Below are 24,154 nucleotides of genomic sequence, written 5' to 3' on the forward strand. Positions count from 1 at the left end.
AAACTGCCGAATGGAATCGCTTCGTAAGAAGCCACCATTTTTCCCAGGACCCTTGTGCAATGATGCACTGACACTTTTCCTGGTTTTAGGAGGTTCCTGACTAGCTCGGATAACTCCCTGGCTTTCTTCTCCGGGAGAAACACCCTTTTCTGGACTGTGTCCAGAATCATCCCTAGGAACAGCCGATGTGTCGTCGGAAACAACTGCGGTTTTGGAATATTTAGAATCCACCCGTGCTGTCGTAGAACTACTTGAGATAGTGCTACTCCGACCTCCAACTGTTCTCTGGACCTTGCTCTTATCAGGAGGTCGTCCATTTTCTTTGAAGAAGAATCATCATTTCGGCCATTACCTTGGTAAAGACCCGGGGTGCCGTGGACAATCCAAACGGCAGCGTCTGAAACTGATAGTGACAGTTCTGTACCACGAACCTGAGGTACCCTTGGTGAGAAGGGCAAATTGGGACATGGAGGTAAGTATCCCTGATGTCCCGGGACACCCTATAGTCCCCTTCTTCCTGGTTCGCTATCACTGCTCTGAGTGACTCCATCTTGATTTGAACCTTTGTAAGTGTTCAAATATTTCAGATTTAGAATAGGTCTCACCGAGCCTTCTGGCTTCAGTACCACAACATAGTGTGGAATAATACCCCTTTCCTTGTTGTAGGAGGGGTACTTTGATTATCACCTGCTGGGAATACAGCTTGTGAATTGTTTCCAATACTGCCTCCCTGTCGGAGGGAGACGTTGGTAAAGCAGACTTCAGGAACCTGCGAGGGGGAAACGTCTCGACTTTCCAATCTGTACCCCTGGGATCCTACTTGTAGGATCCAGGGGTCCTGTACGGCCCCAGCGTCATGCTGAGAAACTTGGCAGAAGCGGTGGAGGCTTCTGTTCCTGGGAATGGGCTGCCTGCTGCAGTCTTCTTCCCTTTCCTCTATCCCTGGGCAGATATGACTCTTATGGGGACGAAAGGACTGAGGCTGAAAAGACGGTGTCTTTTTCTGCAGAGATGTGACTTAGGGTAAAAACGGTGGATTTTCCAGCAGTTGCCGTGGCCACCAGGTCCGATGGACCGACCCCAAATAACTCCTCCCCTTTTTACGGCAATACTTCTTTGTGCCATTTGGAATCTGCATCACCTGACCACTGTCGTGTCCATAAACATCTTCTGGCAGATATGGACATCGCACTTACTCTTGATGCCAGAGTGCAAATATCCCTCTGTGCATCTCGTATATATAGAAATGCATCCATTAAATGCTCTATAGTCAATAAAATACTGTCCCTGTCAAGGGTATCAATATTTTTAGTCAGGGAATCCGACCAAGCCACCCCAGCTCTGCACATCCAGGCTGAGGCGATCGCTGGTCGCAGTATAACACCAGTATGTGTGTATATACTTCTTAGGATATTTTCCAGCCTCCTATCAGTTGGCTCCTTGAGGACGGCCCTATCTGGAGACGGTACCGCCACTTGTTTTGATAAGCGTGTGAGCGCCTTATCCACCCTAAGGGGTGTTTCCCAACGCGCCCTAACTTCTGGCGGGAAAGGGTATACCGCCAATAATTTTCTATCGGGGGAAACCCACGCATCATCACACACTTCATTTAATTTATCTGATTCAGGAAAAACTACAGGTAGTTTTTTCACACCCCACATAATACCCTTTTTTGTGGTACTTGTAGTATCAGAAATATGTAACACCTCCTTCATTGCCCTTAACAAGTAACGTGTGGCCCTAAAGGAAAATACGTTTGTTTCTTCACCGTCGACACTGAAATCAGTGTCCGTGTCGACCGACTGAGGTAAATGGGCGTTTTAAAGCCCCTGACGGTGTTTGAGACGCCTGGACAGGTACTATTTTGTTTGCCGGCCGTCTCTGTTGACATTATCACGTAATTCCTTGAATAAGCCATCCATTCCGGTGTCGACTCCCTAGAGAGTGACATCACCATTACAGGCAATTGCTCCGCCTCCTCACCAACATCGTCCTCATACATGTCGACACACACGTACCGACACACAGCACACACACAGGGAATGCTCTGATAGAGGACAGGACCCCACTAGCCCTTTGGGGAGACAGAGGGAGAGTTTGCCAGCACACACCAAAAACGCTATAATTATGCAGGGACAACCTTTATATAAGTGTTTTTCCCTTATAGCATTTTAATATATATAGTCATATCGCCAAATAAGTGCCCCCCCTCTCTGTTTTAACCCTGTTTCTGTAGTGCAGTGCAGGGGAGAGCCTGGGAGCCTTCCCACCAGCATTTCTGTGAGGGAAAATGGCGCTGTGTGCTGAGGAGAATAGGCCCCGCCCCCTTTTCGGCGGGCTTCTTCTCCCGTTTTTCTGAGACCTGGCAGGGGTTAAATACATCCATATAGCCCCCAGGGGCTATATGTGATGTATTTTTAGCCAGAATAAGGTACTATCATTGCTGCCCAGGGCGCCCCCCCCAGCGCCCTGCACCCTCAGTGACCGCTGCTATGAAGTGTGCTGACAACAATGGCGCACAGCTGCAGTGCTGTGCGCTACCTTATGAAAACTGAAAAGTCTTCTGCCGCCGGTTTCTGGACCTCTTCACTTTTCGGCATCTGCAAGGGGGTCGGCGGCGCGGCTCCGGGACGAACCCCAGGGTGAGACCTGTGTTCCGACTCCCTCTGGAGCTAATGGTGTCCAGTAGCCTAAGAAGCCAATCCATCCTGCACGCAGGTGAGTTCACTTCTCTCCCCTAAGTCCCTCGATGCAGTGAGCCTGTTGCCAGCAGGACTCACTGAAAATAAAAAACCTAACAAAACTTTTACTCTAAGCAGCTCTTTAGGAGAGCCACCTAGATTGCACCCTTCTCGGCCGGGCACAAAAATCTAACTGAGGCTTGGAGGAGGGTCATAGGGGGAGGAGCCAGTGCACACCACCTGATCCTAAAGCTTTTACTTTTGTGCCCTGTCTCCTGCGGAGCCGCTAATCCCCCTGGTCCTGACGGAGTCCGCAGCATCCACTTAGGACGTCAGAGAAATGTGTAATACATTTTTCATTGCCTCAATCATGTAACGGGTGGACCTATTGGAGGGTACACTAGTCTCATCGTCGTCGACACTGGAGTCGGTATCCGTGTCGACATCTGTGTCTGCCATCTGAGGTAGCGGGCGTTTTAAAGCCCCTGATGACATTTGAGACGCTGGAACAGTCACAAGCTGAGTAGCCGGCTGTCCTATGTCGTCAAACCTTTTATGTAAGGAGCTGACACTGTCACGTAATTCCTTCCATAAGTCCATCCACACAGGTGTCGACCCCTCAGGGGGTGACAACACATTTACAGGCATTTGTTCTGCCTCCACATAATTTTCCTCATCATACATGTCGACACAGCGGTACCGACACACAGCACACACACAGGGAATGCTCTGACAGAGGACAGGACCCCACAAAGCCCTTTGGGGAGACAGAGGGAGAGTATGCCAGCACACACCAGAGCGCTATATACCACAGGGATATCACCTATAAAGAGTGTTTTCCCTTATAGCTGCATATATATATATATATATATTATACTGCGCCTAAATTTGTGCCCCCCCTCTCTTTTTTTACCCTTTCTGTAGTGCAGGACTGCAGGGGAGAGCCAGGGAGCGATCCCTCCAGCGGAGCTGTGAGGGAAAATGGCGCCAGTGTGCTGAGGGAGATGGCTCCGCCCCTTTTTCGGCGGGCTTTCTCCTGCTTTTTGTGTTATTCTGGCAGGGGTAATTTACACCTATATAGCCTCTGGGGCTATATATGGTGTCAGTTTTGCCAGCCAAGGTGTTAATATTGCTGCTCAGGGCAGGGCAGGGCAGGGCAACCCCCCCCCCCCCCCCCAGCGCCCTGCACCCATCAGTGACCGAAGTGTGTGGTGTGCATGAGGAGCAATGGCGCACAGCTGCAGTGCTGTGCGCTACCTTGGAGAAGACAGAAGTCTTCAGCCGCCGATTTTCCGGACCTTCTTGCTTCTGGCTCTGTAAGGGGGACGTCGGCGCGGCTCCGGGAACGGACGACGAGGTCGGGTCCTGTGTGCGATCCCTCTGGAGCTAATGGTGTCCAGTAGCCTAAGAAGCCCAAGCTACCACCACTTAGGTAGGTTCGCTTCTTCTCCCCTTAGTCCCTCGCTGCAGTGAGCCTGTTGCCAGCAGGTCTCACTGTAAAATAAAAAACCTACACTATACTTTCTTTCTAGGAGCTCAGGAGAGCCCCTAGTGTGCATCCAGCTCGGCCAGGCACAGAAATCTAACTGAGGCTTGGAGGAGGGTCATAGGGGGAGGAGCCAGTGCACACCAGATAGACCTAAATCTTTCTTTAGATGTGCCCAGTCTCCTGCGGAGCCGTCTATTCCCCATGGTCCTTACGGAGTCCCCAGCATCCACTAGGACGTCAGAGAAAATAAGAATTTACTTACCGATAATTCTATTTCTCGGAGTCCGTAGTGGATGCTGGGGTTCCTGAAAGGACCATGGGGAATAGCGGCTCCGCAGGAGACAGGGCACAAAAAAGTAAAGCTTTACTAGGTCAGGTGGTGTGCACTGGCTCCTCCCCCTATGACCCTCCTCCAGACTCCAGTTAGGTACTGTGCCCGGACGAGCATACACAATAAGGGAGGCATTTTGAATCCCGGGTAAGACTCATACCAGCCACACCAATCACACCGTACAACTTGTGATCTAAACCCAGTTAACAGTATGACAACAGAAAGGGCCTCTTAAAGATGGCTCCTTAACAATAACCCGAATTAGTTAACAATAACTATGTACAAGTATTGCAGATAATCCGCACTTGGGATGGGCGCCCAGCATCCACTACGGACTCCGAGAAATAGAATTATCGGTAAGTAAATTCTTATTTTCTCTATCGTCCTAAGTGGATGCTGGGGTTCCTGAAAGGACCATGGGGATTATACCAAAGCTCCCAAACGGGCGGGAGAGTGCGGATGACTCTGCAGCACCGAATGAGAGAACTCCAGGTCCTCCTTTGCCAGGGTATCAAATTTGTAAAATTTTACAAACGTGTTCTCCCCCGACCACGTAGCTGCTCGGCAGAGTTGTAATGCCGAGACCCCTCGGGCAGCCGCCCAAGATGAGCCCACCTTCCTTGTGGAGTGGGCTTTTACAGTTTTAGGCTGTGGCAGGCCTGCCACAGAATGTGCAAGTTGAATTGTGTTACAAATCCAACGAGCAATCGACTGCTTAGAAGCAGGTGCGCCCAACTTGTTGGGTGCATACAATATAAACAGCGAGTCAGATTTTCTGACTCCAGCCGTCCTTGCAATGTATATTTTTAAGGCTCTGACAACGTCCAACAACTTGGAGTCCTCCAAGTCGCTAGTGGCCGCAGGCACCACAATAGGTTGGTTCAGATGAAATGCTGATACCACTTTAGGGAGAAAATGCGGACGAGTCCGCAGTTCTGCCCTATCCGAATGGAAGATTAGATAAGGACTTTTATAAGATAAAGCCGCCAATTCAGATACTCTCCTGGCAGAGGCCAGGGCTAGTAACATAGTCACTTTCAATGTGAGATATTTCAAATCCACCTTTTTCAATGGTTCAAACCAATGGGATTTGAGGAAATCTAAAACTACATTTAGATCCCACGGTGCCACCGGAGGCACCACAGGAGGCTGTATATGCAGTACTCCCTTGACAAAAGTCTGGACCTCAGGGACAGAGGCCAATTCTTTTTGGAAGAATATTGACAGGGCCGAAATTTGAACCTTAATGGATCCCAATTTGAGACCCATAGATAATCCTGATTGCAGGAAATGTAGGAAACGACCCAGTTGGAATTCCTCCGTCGGAACCTTCCGATCCTCGCACCACGCTACATATTTTCGCCAAATGCGGTGATAATGTTTCACGGTGACTTCCTTCCGTGCCTTAATCAAGGTAGGAATGACTTCTTCTGGAATGCCTTTCCCTTTTAGGATCTGGCGTTCAACCGCCATGCCGTCAAACGCAGCCGCGGTAAGTCTTGAAAAAGACAGGGACCCTGCTGTAGCAGGTCCCTTCTCAGAGGTAGAGGCCACGGTTCGTCCGTGAGCATCTCTTGAAGTTCCGGATACCAAGTCCTTCTCGGCCAATCCGGAACCACTAGTATTGTTCTTACTCTTCTTTGCCGTATGATCTTCAATACCTTTGGTATGAGCGGCAGAGGAGGAAACACATACACTGACTGGTACACCCAAGGAGTTACCAGTGCGTCCACAGCTATTGCCTGTGGATCTCTTGACCTGGCGCAATATTTGTCCAGTTTCTTGTTGAGGCGAGACGCCATCATGTCTACAATTGGTCTTTCCCAACGGTCTATTAACATGTTGAAGACTTCTGGATGTAGACCCCACTCTCCCGGATGAAGATCGTGTCTGCTGAGGAAGTCTGCTTCCCAGTTGTCCACGCCCGGGATGAACACTGCTGACAGTGCTATCACGTGATTCTCCGCCCAGCGAAGAATCTTGGCAGCTTCTGCCATTGCACTCCTGCTTCTTGTGCCGCCCTGCCTGTTTACATGGGCGACCGCCGTGATGTTGTCCGACTGAATCAACACCGGCTTTCCTTGCAGGAGAAGTTCCGCCTGGCTTAGAGCATTGTAGATTGCTCTTAGTTCCAGAATGTTTATGTGAAGAGACTTTTCCAGACTCGTCCATACTCCCTGGAAGTTTCTTCCTTGTGTGACTGCTCCCCAGCCTCTCAGGCTGGCGTCCGTGGTCACCAGGATCCAATCCTGAATGCCGAATCTGCGGCCTTCTAATAGGTGAGCCTTCTGCAACCACCACAGAAGTGACACCCTTGTCTTTGGTGACAGGGTTATTCGCAGGTGCATCTGCAGATGCGACCCTGACCATTTGTCCAACAGATCCCTTTGGAATATTCTTGCATGGAATCTGCCGAATGGAATTGCTTCGTAAGAAGCCACCATTTTTCCCAGGACTCTTGTGCATTGATGTACTGACACTTTTCCTGGTTTTAGGAGGTTCCTGACCAGATCGGATAACTCCTTGGCTTTTTCCTCTGGAAGGAAAACCTTTTTCTGAACCGTGTCCAGAATCATTCCTAGGAACAGCAGACGAGTTGTCGGGATTAAATGGGATTTTGGAATATTCAGAATCCACCCGTGTTGTCTTAGCACCTCTTGAGATAGTGCTAAAGCTGTCTCCAGCTGTTCTCTGGACCTTGCCCTTATTAGGAGATCGTCCAAGTATGGGATAACTAATACGCCTTTTCTTCGAAGAAGAATCATCATCTCGGCCATTACCTTGGTAAAGACCCGAGGCGCCGTGGACAATCCGAACGGCAGCGTCTGAAACTGATAGTGACAGTTTTGAACAATGAACCTGAGTTACCCCTGGTGTGCGGGGTAAATCGGAACGTGTAGATACGCATCCTTGATGTCCAAGGATACCATAAAGTCCCCTTCTTCCAGGTTCGCTATCACTGCTCTGAGTGACTCCATCTTGAACTTGAACTTTTTTATGTAGAGGTTCAAGGACTTCAGATTTAGAATAGGCCTTACCGAGCCATCCGGCTTCGGTACCACAAATAGAGTGGAATAATACCCCTTTCCTTGTTGTAATAGGGGTACTTTGACTATCACCTGCTGAGCGTACAGCTTGTGAATGGCTTCCAACACCCTCTCCCTTTCGGAAGAGACGGTTGGTAAGGCAGACTTCAGGAAACGATGAGGAGGATCCGTCTCTAATTCCAACCTGTACCCCTGAGATATTATCTGCAGGATCCAGGGGTCTACCTGCGAGTGAGCCCACTGCGCGCTGTAATTTTTGAGACGGCCCCCCACTGTCCCCGAGTCCGCTTGAGAGGCCCCAGCGTCATGCTGAGGTTTTTGCAGGAGCCGGGGAGGGCTTCTGTTCCTGGGAAGGAGCTGCCTGTTGGTGTCTCTTCCCTCTTCCTCTGCCTCGTGGCAGGTACGACAAGCCCTTTGCTCTCTTATTTTTGTAGGAGCGAAAAGGCTGCGGTTGAAAAGTCGGTGCCTTTCTCTGTTGGGGAGTGACTTGAGGTAAAAAAGTGGATTTCCCGGCAGTAGCCGTGGCCACCAAGTCTGATAGACCAACTCCAAATAACTCCTCCCCTTTATACGGCAAAACCTCCATGTGACGTTTTGAATCCGCATCGCCTGTCCACTGTCGTGTCCATAAGGCTCTTCTGGCTGAAATGGACATAGCACTCACCCGAGATGCCAGTGTGCAAATATCCCTCTGTGCATCACGCATATAGATAAATGCATCCTTTATTTGTTCTAACGACAGTAAAACATTGTCCCTATCTAGGGTATCAATATTTTCAATCAGGGATTCTGACCAAACTACTCCAGCACTGCACATCCAGGCAGTTGCTATAGCTGGTCGTAGTATAACACCTGCATGTGTGTATATATTCTTTTGAATAACTTCCATCTTTCTATCTGATGGATCCTTAAGTGCGGCCGTCTCAGGAGAGGGTAACGCCACTTGTTTGGATAAGCGTGTGAGCGCCTTGTCCACCTTAGGGGGTGTTTCCCAGCGCGCCCTAACCTCTGGCGGGAAAGGGTATAATGCCAATAACTTTTTTGAAATTATCAACTTTTTATCAGGAGCAACCCACGCTTCATCACACACGTCATTTAATTCTTCTGATTCAGGAAAAACTGTTTGTAGTTTTTTCACACCATACATAATACCCTGTTTTACGGTATCTGTAGTATCAGCTAAATGTAACGTCTCCTTCATTGCCAAAATCATATAACGTGTGGCCCTACTGGAAAATACGTTTGAATTTCTACCGTCGTCACTGGAATCAGTGCCCGTGTCTGGGTCTGTGTCGACCGACTGAGGCAAAGGGCGTTTTACAGCCCCTGACGGTGTTTGAGGCGCCTGGACAGGCATTAATTGATTGTCCGGCCGCCTCATGTCCTCAACTGACTGTTTAAGGGAAGATAAACCATCACGTAATTCCACAAATAAAGGCATCCATTCTGGTGTCGACCCCCTGGGGGGTGACATCTGCATATTTGGCAATTGCTCCGCCTCCACACCAATATCGTCCTCATACATGTCGACACCACGTACCGACACACACCGCAAACTCACAGGGAATGCTCTAATGAAGACAGGACCCACTAGCCCTTTTGGGGAGACAGAGGGAGAGTCTGCCAGCACACACCACAAAGCGCTATATATACAAGGGATATCCTTATATTAAGTGCTCCCTTATAGCTGCTTTAATATATATATATATAGCCATTAATGTGCCCCCCCTCTCTGTTTTACCCTGTTTCTGTAGTGCAGTGCAGGGGAGAGACCTGGGAGCCGTTCTGACCAGCGGAGCTGTGACAGAAAATGGCGCCGTGTGCTGAGGAGATAGGCCCCGCCCCTTTTTCGGCGGGTTCTTCTCCCGCTATTTTTCCAGTCAGGCAGGGGTTAAATATCTCCATATAGCCCCTATGGGCTATATGTGAGGTATTTTTAGCCTTGTATAAGGTTTATATTTGCCTCTCAGAGCGCCCCCCCCCAGCGCTCTGCACCCTCAGTGACTGCCCAGTGAAGTGTGCTGAGAGGAAAATGGCGCACAGCTGCAGTGCTGTGCGCTACCTTATGAAGACTGAGGAGTCTTCAGCCGCCGGTTTCCGGACCTCTTCACGCTTCAGCATCTGCAAGGGGGTCGGCGGCGCGGCTCCGGGACCGGACTCCACGGCTGGGCCTGTGTTCGATCCCTCTGGAGCTAATGGTGTCCAGTAGCCAAGCAGCAAATCCACTCTGCATGCAGGTGAGTTTACTACTTTCCCCCTAAGTCCCACGTTGCAGTGATCCTGTTGCCAGCAGGACTCACTGTAAAGAAAAAAACCTAAACTAAACTTTCTCTAAGCAGCTCTTTAGGAGAGCCACCTAGATTGCACCCTTCTCGTTCGGGCACAAAATCTAACTGGAGTCTGGAGGAGGGTCATAGGGGGAGGAGCCAGTGCACACCACCTGACCTAGTAAAGCTTTACTTTTTTGTGCCCTGTCTCCTGCGGAGCCGCTATTCCCCATGGTCCTTTCAGGAACCCCAGCATCCACTTAGGACGATAGAGAAATAGGATTTTGGTACCTGCCGGTATGTGCTGCAAACAGACTAGTAAAGCCTGCTCTGTGAACTTTATAATACTTGCGCCAGCAGTTGAAATGAACTGATCTGCAGTTGCCCACATTTTGCCTTTCTTTATTAATGAATTGACAGGTATCGCAACACTGAAAAATGTGCTTCCATGCACTGTAGCTCTTTGCTATCTAATGTTAAACTCTTGGAGATATATGCCAACACGCCTAGGACTACTTTGACAGCCAGTTGCTCACGAAACAAGCAGAACAGTCTTGCTCATTGAAGCGCCTGGCAAATGCACCCCAACAATAACCCCTCTTTTAAAGTCATTGAAGTCTCCTCTCGCAACCATGATAGTCATTACGAAGGGCATTTTCTTGTTACATGGCCCTGACCATGCTTGGATGTTATTTGCTTATTTACTGGATAAACAAACATGTATGGAAGCGCATGTTTTCAGCATATATAGGGGTAAATTGACTAAAATGGGAGGTCTATTTAAGATGGGATGTTGCCCGTAGCAACCAATCAGATTCTACTTCTCATGTATCTAGCACCTTCTAGAATATAATGGGGTATATACAATTAGCGGCGAATCGCGGCAATTTTTCGGCCGTTTTTTAATTCGACACAATTCGACCGTCTAATTTCGGCAAGTGGGTGCCGAAATTGACCATATTCAATAAAAAACGGATTCGACAGTCCCGCTGACGAAAAACGGCCGATTTGACGGATTTTGTTCCGATTTTTAAAAAACGGGAAAAAACGGGGGGGGAAATGGCGTGGGTCCCCCCTCCAAAGCATAACCAGCCTCGGGCTCTTCGAGCTGGTCCTGGTTCTAAAAATCCGGGGGAAAAATGGACAGGGGATCCCCCGTATTTTTAAAACCAGCACCGGGCTCTGCGCCTGGTGCTGGTGCAAAAAATACGGGGGACAAAAAGAGTAGGGGTCCTCCGTATTTTTTACACCAGCATCGGGCTCCACTAGCTGGACAGATAATGCCACAGCCGGGGGTCACTTTTATACAGCACCCTGCGGCCGTGGCATTAAAATATCCAACTAGTCACCCCTGGCCGGGGTACCCTGGGGGAGTGGGGACCCCTTCAATCAAGGGGTCCCTCCCCCCAGCCACCCAAGGGCCAGGGGTGAAGCCCGAGGCTGTCCCCCCCATCCAAGGGCTGCGGATGGGGGGCTGATAGCCTTGAGAAAATGACAAGAATATTGTTTTTTCCTGTAGTACTACAAGTCCCAGCAAGCCTCCCCCGCAAGCTGGTACTTGGAGAACCACAAGTACCAGCATGCGGGAGAAAAACGGGCCCGCTGGTACCTGTAGTACTACTGGAAAAAAAATACCCAAATAAAAACAGGAGACACACACCTTGAGAGTAAAACTTTATTGCACACCTGCCGACACACACATACTTACCTATGTTGACCCGCCGACTGCCACGTCTCCTGATCCGACGATCCGGGGTACCTGTGAATAAAATTATACTCACCTCAATCCAGTGTCCAGATATAAATCCTCATACTTGGCAAAAAAAATAAACAAACACCCGGACCAGTGGACTGAAAGGGGTCCCATGTTTACACATGATGGAACCCCTTTCCCCGAATGCCGGGACCCCATGTGACTCCTGTCACAGAGGTCCCTTCAGCTAATCAGGAAGCGCTACTTCGTTGCACTCACCTGATTGGCTGTATGCCCGTGTGAGCTCAGACAGCGCATCGCACAGCTCCCTCCATTACTTTCAATGGTGGGAACTTTGCCGTCAGCGGTGGGGTTACCCGCGGTCAGCCGCTGACCGCGGGTGACCTCACCGCTACCCGCAAAGTTCCCACCATTGAGTATAATGGAGAGGCTTTGCGATGCGCTGTCTGACAGCTCAGACGTGCAGCCAATCAGCAGAGTGCCAGGACGTTGCGCTCGCTGATTGGCTTAAGAGACCTTTCTGTGACAGCAGTCACGGGGGGGGTCGGGGGGGGTCTCTGCATTCGGGGAAAGGGGTACCATGTGTAAACATGGGACCCCTTTCAGTCCGGCTTGGTCGGGTGTTCGTTTATTTTTTTTGCCAAGTACGAGGATTTATATCTGGACACTGGATTGAGGCGAGTATAATTTTATTCACAGGTACCCCGGATCGTCGGATCAGGAGACGTGGCAGTCGGCGGGTCAACATAGGTAAGTATGTGTGTGTCGGCAGGTGTGCAATAAAGTTTTACTCTCAAGGTGTGCGTGTCCTGTTTTTATTTGGGTATTTTTTTTCCAGTAGTACTACTACAGGTACCAGCGGGCCCATTTTTCTCCCGCATGCTGGTACTTGTGGTTCTCCAAGTACCAGCTTGCGGGGGAGGCTTGCTGGGACTTGTAGTACTACAGGGAAAAAAAACAATATTCTTGTCATTTTCTCAAGGCTATCAGCCCCCCATCCGCAGCCCTTGGATGGGGGGGGGGGACAGCCTCGGGCTTCACCCCTGGCCCTTGGGTGGCTGGGGGGGGACCCCTTGATTGAAGGGGTCCCCACTCCCCCAGGGTACCCCGGCCAGGGGTGACTAGTTGGATATTTTAATGCCACGGCCGCAGGGCGCTGTATAAAAGTGACCCCCGGCTGTGGCATTATCTGTCCAGCTAGTGGAGCCCGATGCTGGTGTAAAAAATACGGGGGACCCCTACTCTTTGTCCCCCGTATTTTTTGCACCAGCACCAGGCGCAGAGCCCGGTGCTGGTTTTAAAAATACGGGGGATCCCCTGTCCATTTTCCCCCCGGATTTTTAGAACCAGGACCGGCTCGAAGAGCCCGAGGCTGGTTATGCTTTGGAGGGGGGACCCCACGCCATTTTTTTCCGGGATTTCACAATTCCATCTTAAAAAAAAATATATATATTTTTTTTTTAAATATATAAATAATACTTGTGCCTCCCAAAAAGACAAACCAAGTACCTAATCCCTTCTAATATAAATGGATATGCTATTACCAATAAAAAAAACACCAAAAAAAAAACATGTTTTCATTTTTTTTTATTAGATTCACCCACCAAAGTGTGGCGGATTGAAAATGACGAATTTACTGTCTAAAAGCACTGTTGTCGAATTTCCAAACTTCAATTGAATATACTTTTGTCGAATTGCCGCATTTGTACCATTGCAGAAATGTCGAATTTGACAAATGTCGAATTTCAAAAAGTCGAATTTTGAAAGTCCGTTTTTTACTAAATTGCATTGTCGAATTTTTTTTTTGGGCGAAAAAGTCCAGTTTTTCGACAATTTCAGGAATTCGACCGCAATTGCATATACCCAAATACCTGGAATCTGATTGGTTGCTATGGGCAACATCACATCTTAAATAGAACTCCCATCTTAGTAAATTTACCCCAGGGTGTACCTCATCTGCCAAGGTGTTTGCATTGTTTGTACACTACCTGTACATACTCGGGCTTTATGGATAATTCTCAATTCTGTTTTCTTACACTAAAACTTAACAATAGAAAAAATGTACATCCAATGTATGCAATATACATCATGCAACTTTGAAAATTTACACCTTTACTACTCACAAACCACTTAAATCAAAACAATGAACTCTTTTCACTTAACGGCTTTAGTTTAATTTAAACAATAAATGAGATGAAACAGAGCAAACAAATCTCATTCTGACTTACTAATAATCTTTAAATCTTCCCAGATTTCTATCTTGTTTGAAGGTCTGCAGAACATAAATCAGAGTTTGATCAATTAATTCATTGACAAAAACCTGCCAGAAATCACCTATTCACATTTAATCTGAGAAACCCTATTTTAACAACTTTTAAATATTCTGGAAATGGTATACTGGAAATGGTACAGAAAATGTCTCTGATTTTGTGAGAGCAAAAGTATATCACTTAATTATTTTTCCTAGGTCAATCTACTAAACCACAAGAATATACAGTTTGCCACATAAGACAATGTTTGTCACAGTAAGCGTCACTTACAAACTAGTACAACTGCACCCCTGCAGTGACCAAGGGGGATATTTAATAAAACATAATTATGTCATAAAAGTTGGAAAATGCGATATTTATGTTGTATGGAGATGGAGATAAATGTCTCCACTCCAGTGGCAGTTGCAGCGCAGACAACAGTTCAAACAGTGGAGTTAACACTGCACTACACAGATCACACAAAAAACGAGATTTATGGTAAGAACTTACCGTGTTAAATCTCTTTCTGTGAGGTACACTGGGCTCCACAGGGAATAACATCGGGGGTGTACAGTAGGATCTTGATACGAGGCACCAACAGGCTAAACGCTTTGACTGTTCCCAGAATGCATAGCGCTGCCTCCTCTATAATCCCGCCTCCGTGCACAGGAGCTCAGTTTTGTTAGCCAGCCCAATGCAGTAGCAGGCAAAAAGAGACGACAACCGTTAGTAGCCACAAACACCACATTCTCACAACAGGAGAAGATGTCAGCGGCTAATGGCATACAAACCCAAAGAAGCTAAGTACGTCAGGGTGGGCGACCTGTGGAGCCCAGTGTACCTCGCAAAAAGAGATTTAACAACGGTCAGTTCTTACCATAAATCTAATTTTCTGCTGCGGGGTACACTGGGCTTCACAGGGAATAACATCAGGGATGTCCTAAAGCAGTTCCTCATGGGAGGGGACGCACTGTAGCCGCACAAGAACCCGGTGTCCAAAGGAACCATCCTGGGAAGCGGATGTATCAAAGGCATAGAACCTTATGAACGTGTTCACTGAAGACCACGTAGCCGCCTTGCACAATTGTTCAAGGGTCGCACCACGGCGGGCCGCCCAAGAAGGTTCAACCGACCGAGTAGAATGGGCCTTGATGGTAGCAGGAGCTGGAAGGCCAGCCTGTACAAAAGCATGTGCAATCACCATTCTAATCCATTTGGCCAGGGTCTGCTTGTAAGCAGGCCAACCACATTTGTGAAAACCAAACAGTACAAAGAGAGAATCAGACTTCCTGATAAGAGCTGTTCTCTTCACATAGATACGGAGAGCCCGTACCATATCAAAAGACTGCTCTTTGGAAGACAATTCAGGAGAGACAAAGGACGGAACCACAATCTCCTGATTAAGGTGGAAAGAAGACACCACCTTAGGTAGGTACCCGGGACATGTTCTAAGAACCGTCCGGTCACGGTGAAAAATCAGATAGGGGGTCCTACAAGACAAGGTACCCAAATCCGACACCCGTCCCGCAGAGGCAACAGCCAGCAGAAACAATACCTTAAGGGAAAGCCACTTAAGGTCTGCAGATTCAAGAGGCTCAAACGGAAACTCTTGTAAAGCCTCCAGAACCACCGACAAATCCCAAGGAGCCACAGGCGGGACGTAAGAAGATTGAATCCGTAACACACCCTGAGTGAACGTATGAACATCAGGCAGAGTGGCAATTTTTCTCTGAAACCAAACCAACAAGGCAGAAATATGAACCTTGATGGAGGCCAGATGACAACCTAAGTCCAGGCCCTGTTGCAGAAAGGCCAAAAGTTTGGCTGTACTAAACTTGTAAGCGTCATGATTATTAGATGCGCACCAAATAAATTTAGAATTCCAGACCCTATGGTAAATCCGAGCAGAAGCCGGCTTACGGGCCTTCAACATAGTCTGAATGACCGCCTCAGAAAAACCTTTGGCCCTTAGTATGGAAGCTTCAAGAGCTACGCCGTCAAAGCCAGACAGGCCAAATCCTGGTAAACACAAGGGCCCTGAACGAGGAGGTCTGGTCGTTGTGGAAGCAGAAGAGAACGCTCCAATGAGAGACCCTGGAGGTCTGAGAACCAATGCCGTCTGGGCCAAGCTGGAGCGATCAGAAGTAGGATTCCTCCTTCTTGCTTGAACTTCCTTATTACTCTGGGCAGGAGTGGCACCGGAGGGAACACGTACGGCAGCCGAAAGTTCCATGGAACTGCCAGAGCGTCCACGAACGCTGCTTAAGGATCCCTTGTCCTTACTCCGAAGACCGGAACCTTGTGTTTTTGTCGAGACGCCATCAGGTCCACATCTGAGAGGCCCTACTTGTCCACTAGGAGTTGAAATACTTCTGGATGGAGGCTCCACTCTCCGGCGTGTACGTCCTGACGACTGAGGAAATCCGCTTCTCAGTTTAGGACTCCCGGGTGGAACACCGCCCGCAGTTCCAGAATGTTTATCGGGAGGAGAGACTCCTCCTTGGTCCACAGACCCTGAAGGGAGTGTTGCTCCAACACCGCGCCCCAACCTTTCAGACTGGCATCCGTTGTCAGAAGGCCCCAGTTGGAGGTCCAGAAGGGACAACCCCTGCTCAATTGTTGGTCCTGAAGCCACCAGCTCAGTGACAGACGGACCTCCGGAGACCAGGAGATCATGTGTGACCTGATCCGGTGAGGCAGGCCGTCCCACTTGGCAAGAATAAATTTCTGTATAGGGTGGGAATGGAATTGAGCGTACTCCACCATGTCGAAAGCAGACACCATGAGATCTAGCACTTGCATCGCTGAATATATTGACACTTGCGGACGAGACAGGAAGCATCGAATCCTGTCCTGAAGTTTCAGGACCTTCTCCTGAGACACAGGACCTTCTCCTGAGACACAGGAAGATTTGAAAGCGCTGACACTCTGTATATATGTATATATAAAATATATTTATTTATTTTAACTTGAGTTTCTTAATTCCACACAATAAAATACAAGAAATATAAAATCAGCAATACATTTAAAAACACAATTTATCCATATAGTAAACCATGTATATAACCCTCTTTTCTGGTCCCTAGAGACTGATAGCAACTACTGGTTACTTTATTCTAAACACAATTGTGTCAATTAAGTCTCTGTGGAACAGAAAAGCTCATTATTCCCTGCAACACAATATCTTTACTCACAGATTTTAATCAGGAGAATGAACTGCAGTATGTTGGAGTCTTTGATTCAAATTATCACTGGTCAATACTAACTGATGAAGCCGCCGATGGTGATGTGAGGCGGAGAAACGCGTTTTAGCAGCATCAGCAAACACGTTTAACGGCTATCCTTGTAAGCCTTGTGAACCCACGTGGAACTGGATTTGGATCTCCAGACTTGGCTCAAGTAAATGGAATTTAGCTACCAGAGCCGGGAGTTCTATTGACCAGTGATAATTCTCCACGGACACCAAGAGGGGTAAAGTTGTTGCTTAATCTATACATGGCCATGTTTCAACATCATATGTGCAATTGACTTTTGCTTGTGCTGGGAGACAGTCGAAATACCCTAGCAGCGTGCACGCTGTTTAATCTTTGAATCAAAGACTCCAACATACTGCAGTTCATTCTCCTGATTAAAATCTGGCGTCAGAACGTTAAACAAAATTCAATTACCAAGCAAAGGAAATCTTCATATTGTGGACCTTAGAATGTTATTATAAAAAAGGAGTGTTATGGTGTTCTAATAAGAATAATTGGAAACCTTACATGTGTTTCTGTCCTGTACAAATAGTTACAAAGTGAGTAAAGATATTGTGTTGCAGGGAATAAGGAGCTTTTCTGTTCCACAGAGACTTAATTGACACAATTGTGTTTAGAATAAAGTAACCAGTAGTTGCTATCAGTCTCTAGGGACCAGAAAAGAGGGTTATATACATGGTTTACTATATGGATAAATTGTGTTTTTAAATGTATTGCTGATTTTATATTTCTTGTATTTTATTGTGTGGAATTAAGAAACTCAAGTTAAAATAAATAAATATATTTTATATATACATATATACAGAGTGTCAGCGCTTTAAAATCTTCCTGTGTTTTATTGTTTCTATAAGGGTAGAGTATCCCTTAATTATATGAAGGCTGCGACAATTCTGTTTATATAAAACCTGGGTATTTGGTTAGTGCCGGGAAAAATTCTATCTTTGCCTTCTCCTGAGACAAGAACAACCGCTGGTTGCGAGTGTCTAACAACGCCCCCAGGTGCACCATGCTCTGCGCAGGGACCAGGGAGGATTTCTTCCAGTTGATGAGCCACCCGTGGGCTTGCAGAAACTGGAGCGTCAGATCCAGATGGCGTAGGAGAATTTCTGGGGAATTCGCCAGGATCAACAAGTCGTCCAGATACGGGAGGATCCTGACCCCTTGACGGCGGAGTACAGCCGTCATTACCGCCATGACCTTGGTGAAGACTCGCGGGGCCGTGGTCAAGCCAAAAGGTACTGCCCGAAATTGGTAATGGAGGTTGCCAACAGCAAACCTCAGATACTGCTGATGCGACATTGCAATAGGAATATGCAGGTAAGCATCCTGTATGTCCAGGGAGACCATATAAATCCCCGAGTTCCAAAGCCAGAACAATAGAGCGAAGAGTTTCCATACGAAACTTGGATACTCACATATTTGTTCAAGGACTTGAGGTTGAGAATGGGCCGAGAGTACTAATTTGGTTTCGGGACTAGGAATAGCGGTGAATAGTACCCCTTGCCTCTCTGAGCCAGAGGCACCTGTACTATCACTCCTGTGTCCAGGAGGGACTGTACCACCGAATGAAGAGTTTTTGCCTTCACCTGATCCGAAGGGACGTCTGTCAGGCAAAATTGAAGAGGGGGACGATTCTTGAAGGATACGCCGTAACCTCGAGTGACGACTTCCCGTACCCAGGCATCGGCAGTGGTCTTCAACCATTCCTGGGTAAACCCTAGAAGTTGGCCCCCCACCCTGGGATCCCCCAGAGGGAGGCCCGTCCCGTCATGCAGCAAGCTTGTCCGTTTTGGAAGCAGGCTGACGGGCAGCCCAGGCCTGTTTAGGTTTGGGTTTAGCAGTTTTAAAGTGCGAGCCTGTTTCGGGTACGCCATACCTTTTGCTTTGCCTGAAGGACGAAAGGAAGTACTCTTAGCCTTCGGTACCGAAGGAGCAGTACTAGGTAGACACGCTGTTTTAGCAGAAGCTAAGTCAGCCACTATAACTCTCCAAAAAGAATGTCTCCCTTAAAAGGGAGCACCTCCAGGGTTTTCTTAAGAGTCCAGATCCACAGACCAGGACCGTAACCAGAGAATCCGGCGAGCCAAAATGGACGTAGTAGAGGCCTTGGCCGCCAGAATACCGGCATCAGAGGCCGCCTCCTTAATGTAATGAGATGCTGTGACAATATACGAAAGACATTGTCTAGCATTATCAGAAAAGTTGGATGGCAGCTCTGCTTCCACCTCCTGAGCCCATGCTTCAATAGCCTCTGCAGTCCTTGTTGCTGCAATAGTGGGCCGATGCACAGCACCTGCTAGGATGTAAATCGCTTTTAAACAACCCTCCACACGCTTATCAGTCGGTTCTTTCAGGGAAGTGACGGTAGTTACAGGCAGAGCTGAGGACACCACCAGCCGCGCCACTTGCGAATCCACTGCAGGGGTGTTTCCCAATTTTTACTTAGCTCCGCAGCGAGGGGATAGCGAATGAGCATCTTCTTGTGAGGTGTGAATTTCTTTCCTGGATTTTCCCAGGATTCCAGACGTATTTCAACCAAATGGTCAGAATGAGGTAAAACTTGTTTAACAACCTTCTGACGTTTAAATCTGTCCGGTTTCTTAGAGGTAGCATCAGGCTCTGGGTCATCATTAATTTGAAGAATTAGCCTGATAGCCTCCAATAAGTTAGGAACATCCACCTGAGAGACCGATTCCCCATCAGAATTATTTGGATCATTGTCTGTGGGGTCAGTATATACGCCTTCTTCATCAGACGAGGTGTCTGGGACGTGGGTGGATTGTGAGGAAGTAATGGCCCGCTTAGAGGACCCCTGGGTCTTAGGCGGGCGAGGGTTAGACGTCTGTTTAGTCAGTGAGTGGTTCAATTGCTGCAACTGAGTGGACAGTTGATCTGCCTAAGGCGGATTAACCGGCACAGGAGGTCCCATAGGGGGCGCAAGTCTAGTTACCAGCGTACTTAATAATGTGGAGAAAGTAGCCCAAGGCGGGTCGTTATGAACCCCAGTTGCTACAGTTCCACTGAGGGGCAGGGAACCCCCAGAACCTGAACACTCTGCTGCTATGTTTTCCTCTAATATGTCTGCAGCGTCACCACCACGCAATGTTGGATCAGCCCCAGTTCTGTCGCCCCTTGTAGCTGACATGTCTGAAAGCTCAATTCACGGGCAACCCAGTACAATATCAGCAGCCTAATACCTTAACAAGAACCCCCTGTGCAGTGTATGAGCACAAACAGAGAATTCAAGAGGTATATGGTGACTGAAAATCACAGAGAAAAATACACAGTAAGTATATCCTGTGAAACACCTATATTAAACAATAACCCTGACGCACGTAGCCCCCTCAGGGTACAGAATATAGGGACAGCAATCTGAGTGAGATACACAAAATGGAAGTCACGCAGCAGCTATATGCACACACACATAGTCACATGTACAATGCAGAAATTATGACATGCAATAAAACTGCACTGGACTAGCAATACTAAGTACAGGTATATAATCAATAGATATAACAATGCACAGTAAAGACTGGATGTATATCACAGGGTACTTGTACTAAATAACCCTGACCCTTACTAAGTGTCCTGTAAAATGCACAGCGCTGACATGCAGGCGGCTATACAGAGGAGGATTTGCCCAAACAGTCCCAGGATCAGCTCAGCTTGAGGTAATGGCGCCCAAACGCTGACAGGGAGTGAGGGAGAAAGAGAGATGCAGCTCCAGGGCGGGAACATTTACTCTAAATGGCACCCTGGGGCGGGGGAGGGGCTACAGGTGAAAGCCTTATTCCCTTCCTGGGCTTCACCACCGGGTACTGTGGGCTATGTAACAAACGGTTTTTAGTAAAACTGACCTGTGCCCTTGCCCTGGTGGTCTAGTGGGGTCCCTGTACTACCACAGTGTCCACGCCAGCGCGCGGCCAGCCTCCCACCGGCCGTGCCAGATCGCGGTTTCCAGCGGGTCCCGCCTGGGGGACCCTCTTAACCTCCTCCCAAAGTGCGGCCACGCGATCCTGGAGAGCTGCGGCGAGGTGTGTGACTGACTGAAGCAAACCGGATCCTCCGCTGTAAGTACCCGGCAACGAGGGCGTGGGAGTATACAGCGCCACTGGGGGAGGTGATGGAGCTGCAGCAGGAGATGTCTGACTGACATCTAACACACCCAGTGTCTCTGCTGCAGCCCTTGAAGACTTCAGATTTCACTTAAAAAAGCTCCTCTGAGGGCTGCTGTAGCAGCCCTACCTGTTGTATGCCTGCACTGCATGGCACCAACTACAAACTGAGCTCCTGTGCACGGAGGCACGGTTATAGAGGAGGCGGCGCTATGCATTCTGGGAACAGTCAAAGCTTTTAGCCTGTTGGTGCCTCGGATCAAGATCCTACTCTACACCCCCAATGTTATTCCCTGTGGAGCCCAGTGTACCCCTACACTACACGGATCACACAAAAATGATGTGTATTACTATTGTATACTCAACCAAGCATCTGACCCTAGACCAGCATTGCTGTGTGACTGAATCAGAAAACCCACCAAGCATTTTTTACTCTTGTAGTTTAGTTTGACTAATATATCATTTGTAGCACTTAACCTCATGTAATACACTCATGTTATCCTACAGTCTATAAGCTTGCGAGCAGGGCCCTCTCACTTCTCTGTCTATCTCTTATTACCCAATCTCATTTTATAACAGTGTTTGATCCCAATTTAAAGCATTACGCAGTATACTGGTGCTATATAAATGTTTATAAATAAATAATATGCTAAACTATTTGTTAAAAAATAAATTGCATTTTGAACCAAAATAAAGAGTTTCAGGAAACTGCTCTATAAAGAGAGATTAATAAAAAAATAATACCTGTTTTTCAGAAGACTGGTTAGACTCTCTGAATTCAGCTGTTGCATTAAAGCTTCTCTCAGAGCTGGGAGCATTGATAACACTATGAAGGAAAAGAGAGAGAGAAGCTAGAAAATAAGAATTTACTCACCGGTAATTCTATTTCTCGTAGTCCGTAGTGGATGCTGGGAACTCCGTAAGGACCATGGGGAATAGCGGGCTCCGAAGGAGGCTGGGCACTCTAGAAAGATCTTAGACTACCTGGTGTGCACTGGCTCCTCCCACTATGACCCTCCTCCAAGCCTCAGTTAGGTACTGTGCCCGGACGAGCGTACACAATAAGGAAGGATTTTGAATCCCGGGTAAGACTCATACCAGCCACACCAATCACACCGTACAACTCGTGATATGAAACATAGTTAACAGTATGAAACAATAGAGCCTCTCAACAGATGGCTCAACAATAACCCGATTTAGTTAACCATAACTATGTACAAGTATTGCAGATAAACCGCACTTGGGATGGGCGCCCAGCATCCACTACGGACTACGAGAAATAGAATTACCGGTGAGTAAATTCTTATTTTCTCTAACGTCCTAGTGGATGCTGGGAACTCCGTAAGGACCATGGGGATTATACCAAAGCTCCCAAACGGGCGGGAGAGTGCGGATGACTCTGCAGCACTGAATGAGAGAACTCCAGGTCCTCCTCAGCCAGGGTATCAAATTTGTAGAATTTTTGCAAACGTGTTTGCCCCTGACCAAGTAGCTGCTCGGCAAAGTTGTAAAGCCGAGACCTCTCGGGCAGCCGCCCAAGATGAGCCCACCTTCCTTGTGGAATGGGCATTGACAGATTTTGGCTGTGGCAGGCCTGCCACAGTATGTGCAAGCTGAATTGTACTACAAATCCAACGAGCAATAGTCTGCTTAGAAGCAGGAGCACCCAGCTTGTTAGGTGCATATAGGATAAACAGCGAGTCAGATTTTCTGACTCTAGCCGTTCTGGAAACATATATTTTCAGTGCCCTGACAACGTCTAGCAACTTGGAGTCCTCCAAGTCCCTAGTAGCCTAGGCACCACAATAGGCTGGTTCAGGTGAAACGCTGACACCACCTTTGGGAGAAACTGGGGACGAGTCCTCAATTCTGCCCTATCCATATGGAAAATCAAATAAGGGCTTTTACAAGACAAAGCCGCCAACTTTGATACTCGCCTGGCAGAAGCCAAGGCCAATAACATAACCACCTTCCACGTGAGATATTTCAGATCCACGGTTTTTAGTGGTTCAAACCAATGTGATTTTAAGAAACTCAACACCACGTTGAGATCCCAAGGTGCCACAGGAGGCACAAACGGGGGCTGACTCTGCAGCACTCCTTTTATAAATGTCTGAACTTCAGGTACTGAAGCTAGTTCTTTTTGAAAGAAAATCGACAGAGCCGAGATCTGTACCTTAATGGAACCCAATTTAAGGCCCATAGTCACTCCTGCTTGCAGGAAATGCAGAAATCGACCTATTTGAAATTCCTCTGTTGGGGCCCTTTCGGCCTCACACCATGCAACATATTTTCGCCATATGCGGTGATAATGAGTTGCTGTAACCTCTTTCCTGGCTTTAGTAAGCGTAGGAATGACTTCCTCCGGAATGCCCTTTTCCTTCAGGATCCGGCGTTCAACCGCCATGCCAACAAACGCAGCTGCGGTAAGTCTTGGAACAGACAGGGCCCCTGCTGCCGCAGGTCCTGTCTGAGTGGCAGAGGCCATGGGTCCTCTGATATAAATTCTTGAAGTTCTGGGTACCAAGCTCTTCTTGGCCATCCACGAGTATCGTTCTTACTCCTCGCCTTCTTATTATTCTCAGTACCTTTGGTATGAGAGGCAGAGGGGAGAACACATAAACCGACTGGTACACCCACGGTGTTACCAGAGCGTCCATAGCTATCGCCTGAGGGTCCCTTGACCCGGTGCAATATCTTTTATAGCTTTTTGTTGAGGCGGGACGCCATCATGTCCACCTGTGGCCTTTCCCAATGGTGTACAATCCTATTGGAAGACTTCTGGAGGAAGTCCCCATTCTCCCGGGTGGAGGTCGTGTCTGTTGAGAAGATCTGCTTCCCAGTTGTCCACTCCGGGAATGAACACTGCTGACAGTGCTAACACATGATTTTCCGCCTATCGGAGAATCCTTGTGGCTTCTGCCATCGCCATCCCGCTTCTTGTGCCGCCCTGTTGGTTTACATGGGCGACTGCCGTGATGTTGTCTGATTGGATCAGTACCGGCTG

The 24,154-nt window shown here is 48.0% G+C and overlaps 1 protein-coding gene across 5 annotated transcripts in view; it reads right to left on the reverse strand.

Annotated features, from left to right (window-relative positions):
* The window catches only part of PEX3 (peroxisomal biogenesis factor 3), a 156,664-nt gene that overhangs the window by 89,576 nt on the left and 42,934 nt on the right, over positions 1–24,154 (reverse strand). For all 5 annotated transcript variants that reach the window (XM_063917477.1, XM_063917475.1, XM_063917478.1 and 2 more), the window contains 2 exons: positions 21,892–21,973; positions 13,758–13,801 (listed from right to left, as the gene is read on the reverse strand). In XM_063917477.1, coding sequence (XP_063773547.1) covers positions 13,758–13,801; positions 21,892–21,973 — 126 coding nt within the window. The remainder of the gene's footprint in view (positions 1–13,757; positions 13,802–21,891; positions 21,974–24,154) is intronic.

The sequence above is a fragment of the Pseudophryne corroboree genome, chromosome 4, assembly GCF_028390025.1.
Source record: "Pseudophryne corroboree isolate aPseCor3 chromosome 4, aPseCor3.hap2, whole genome shotgun sequence".
Classification (NCBI taxonomy): Eukaryota; Metazoa; Chordata; class Amphibia; order Anura; family Myobatrachidae; genus Pseudophryne; species Pseudophryne corroboree.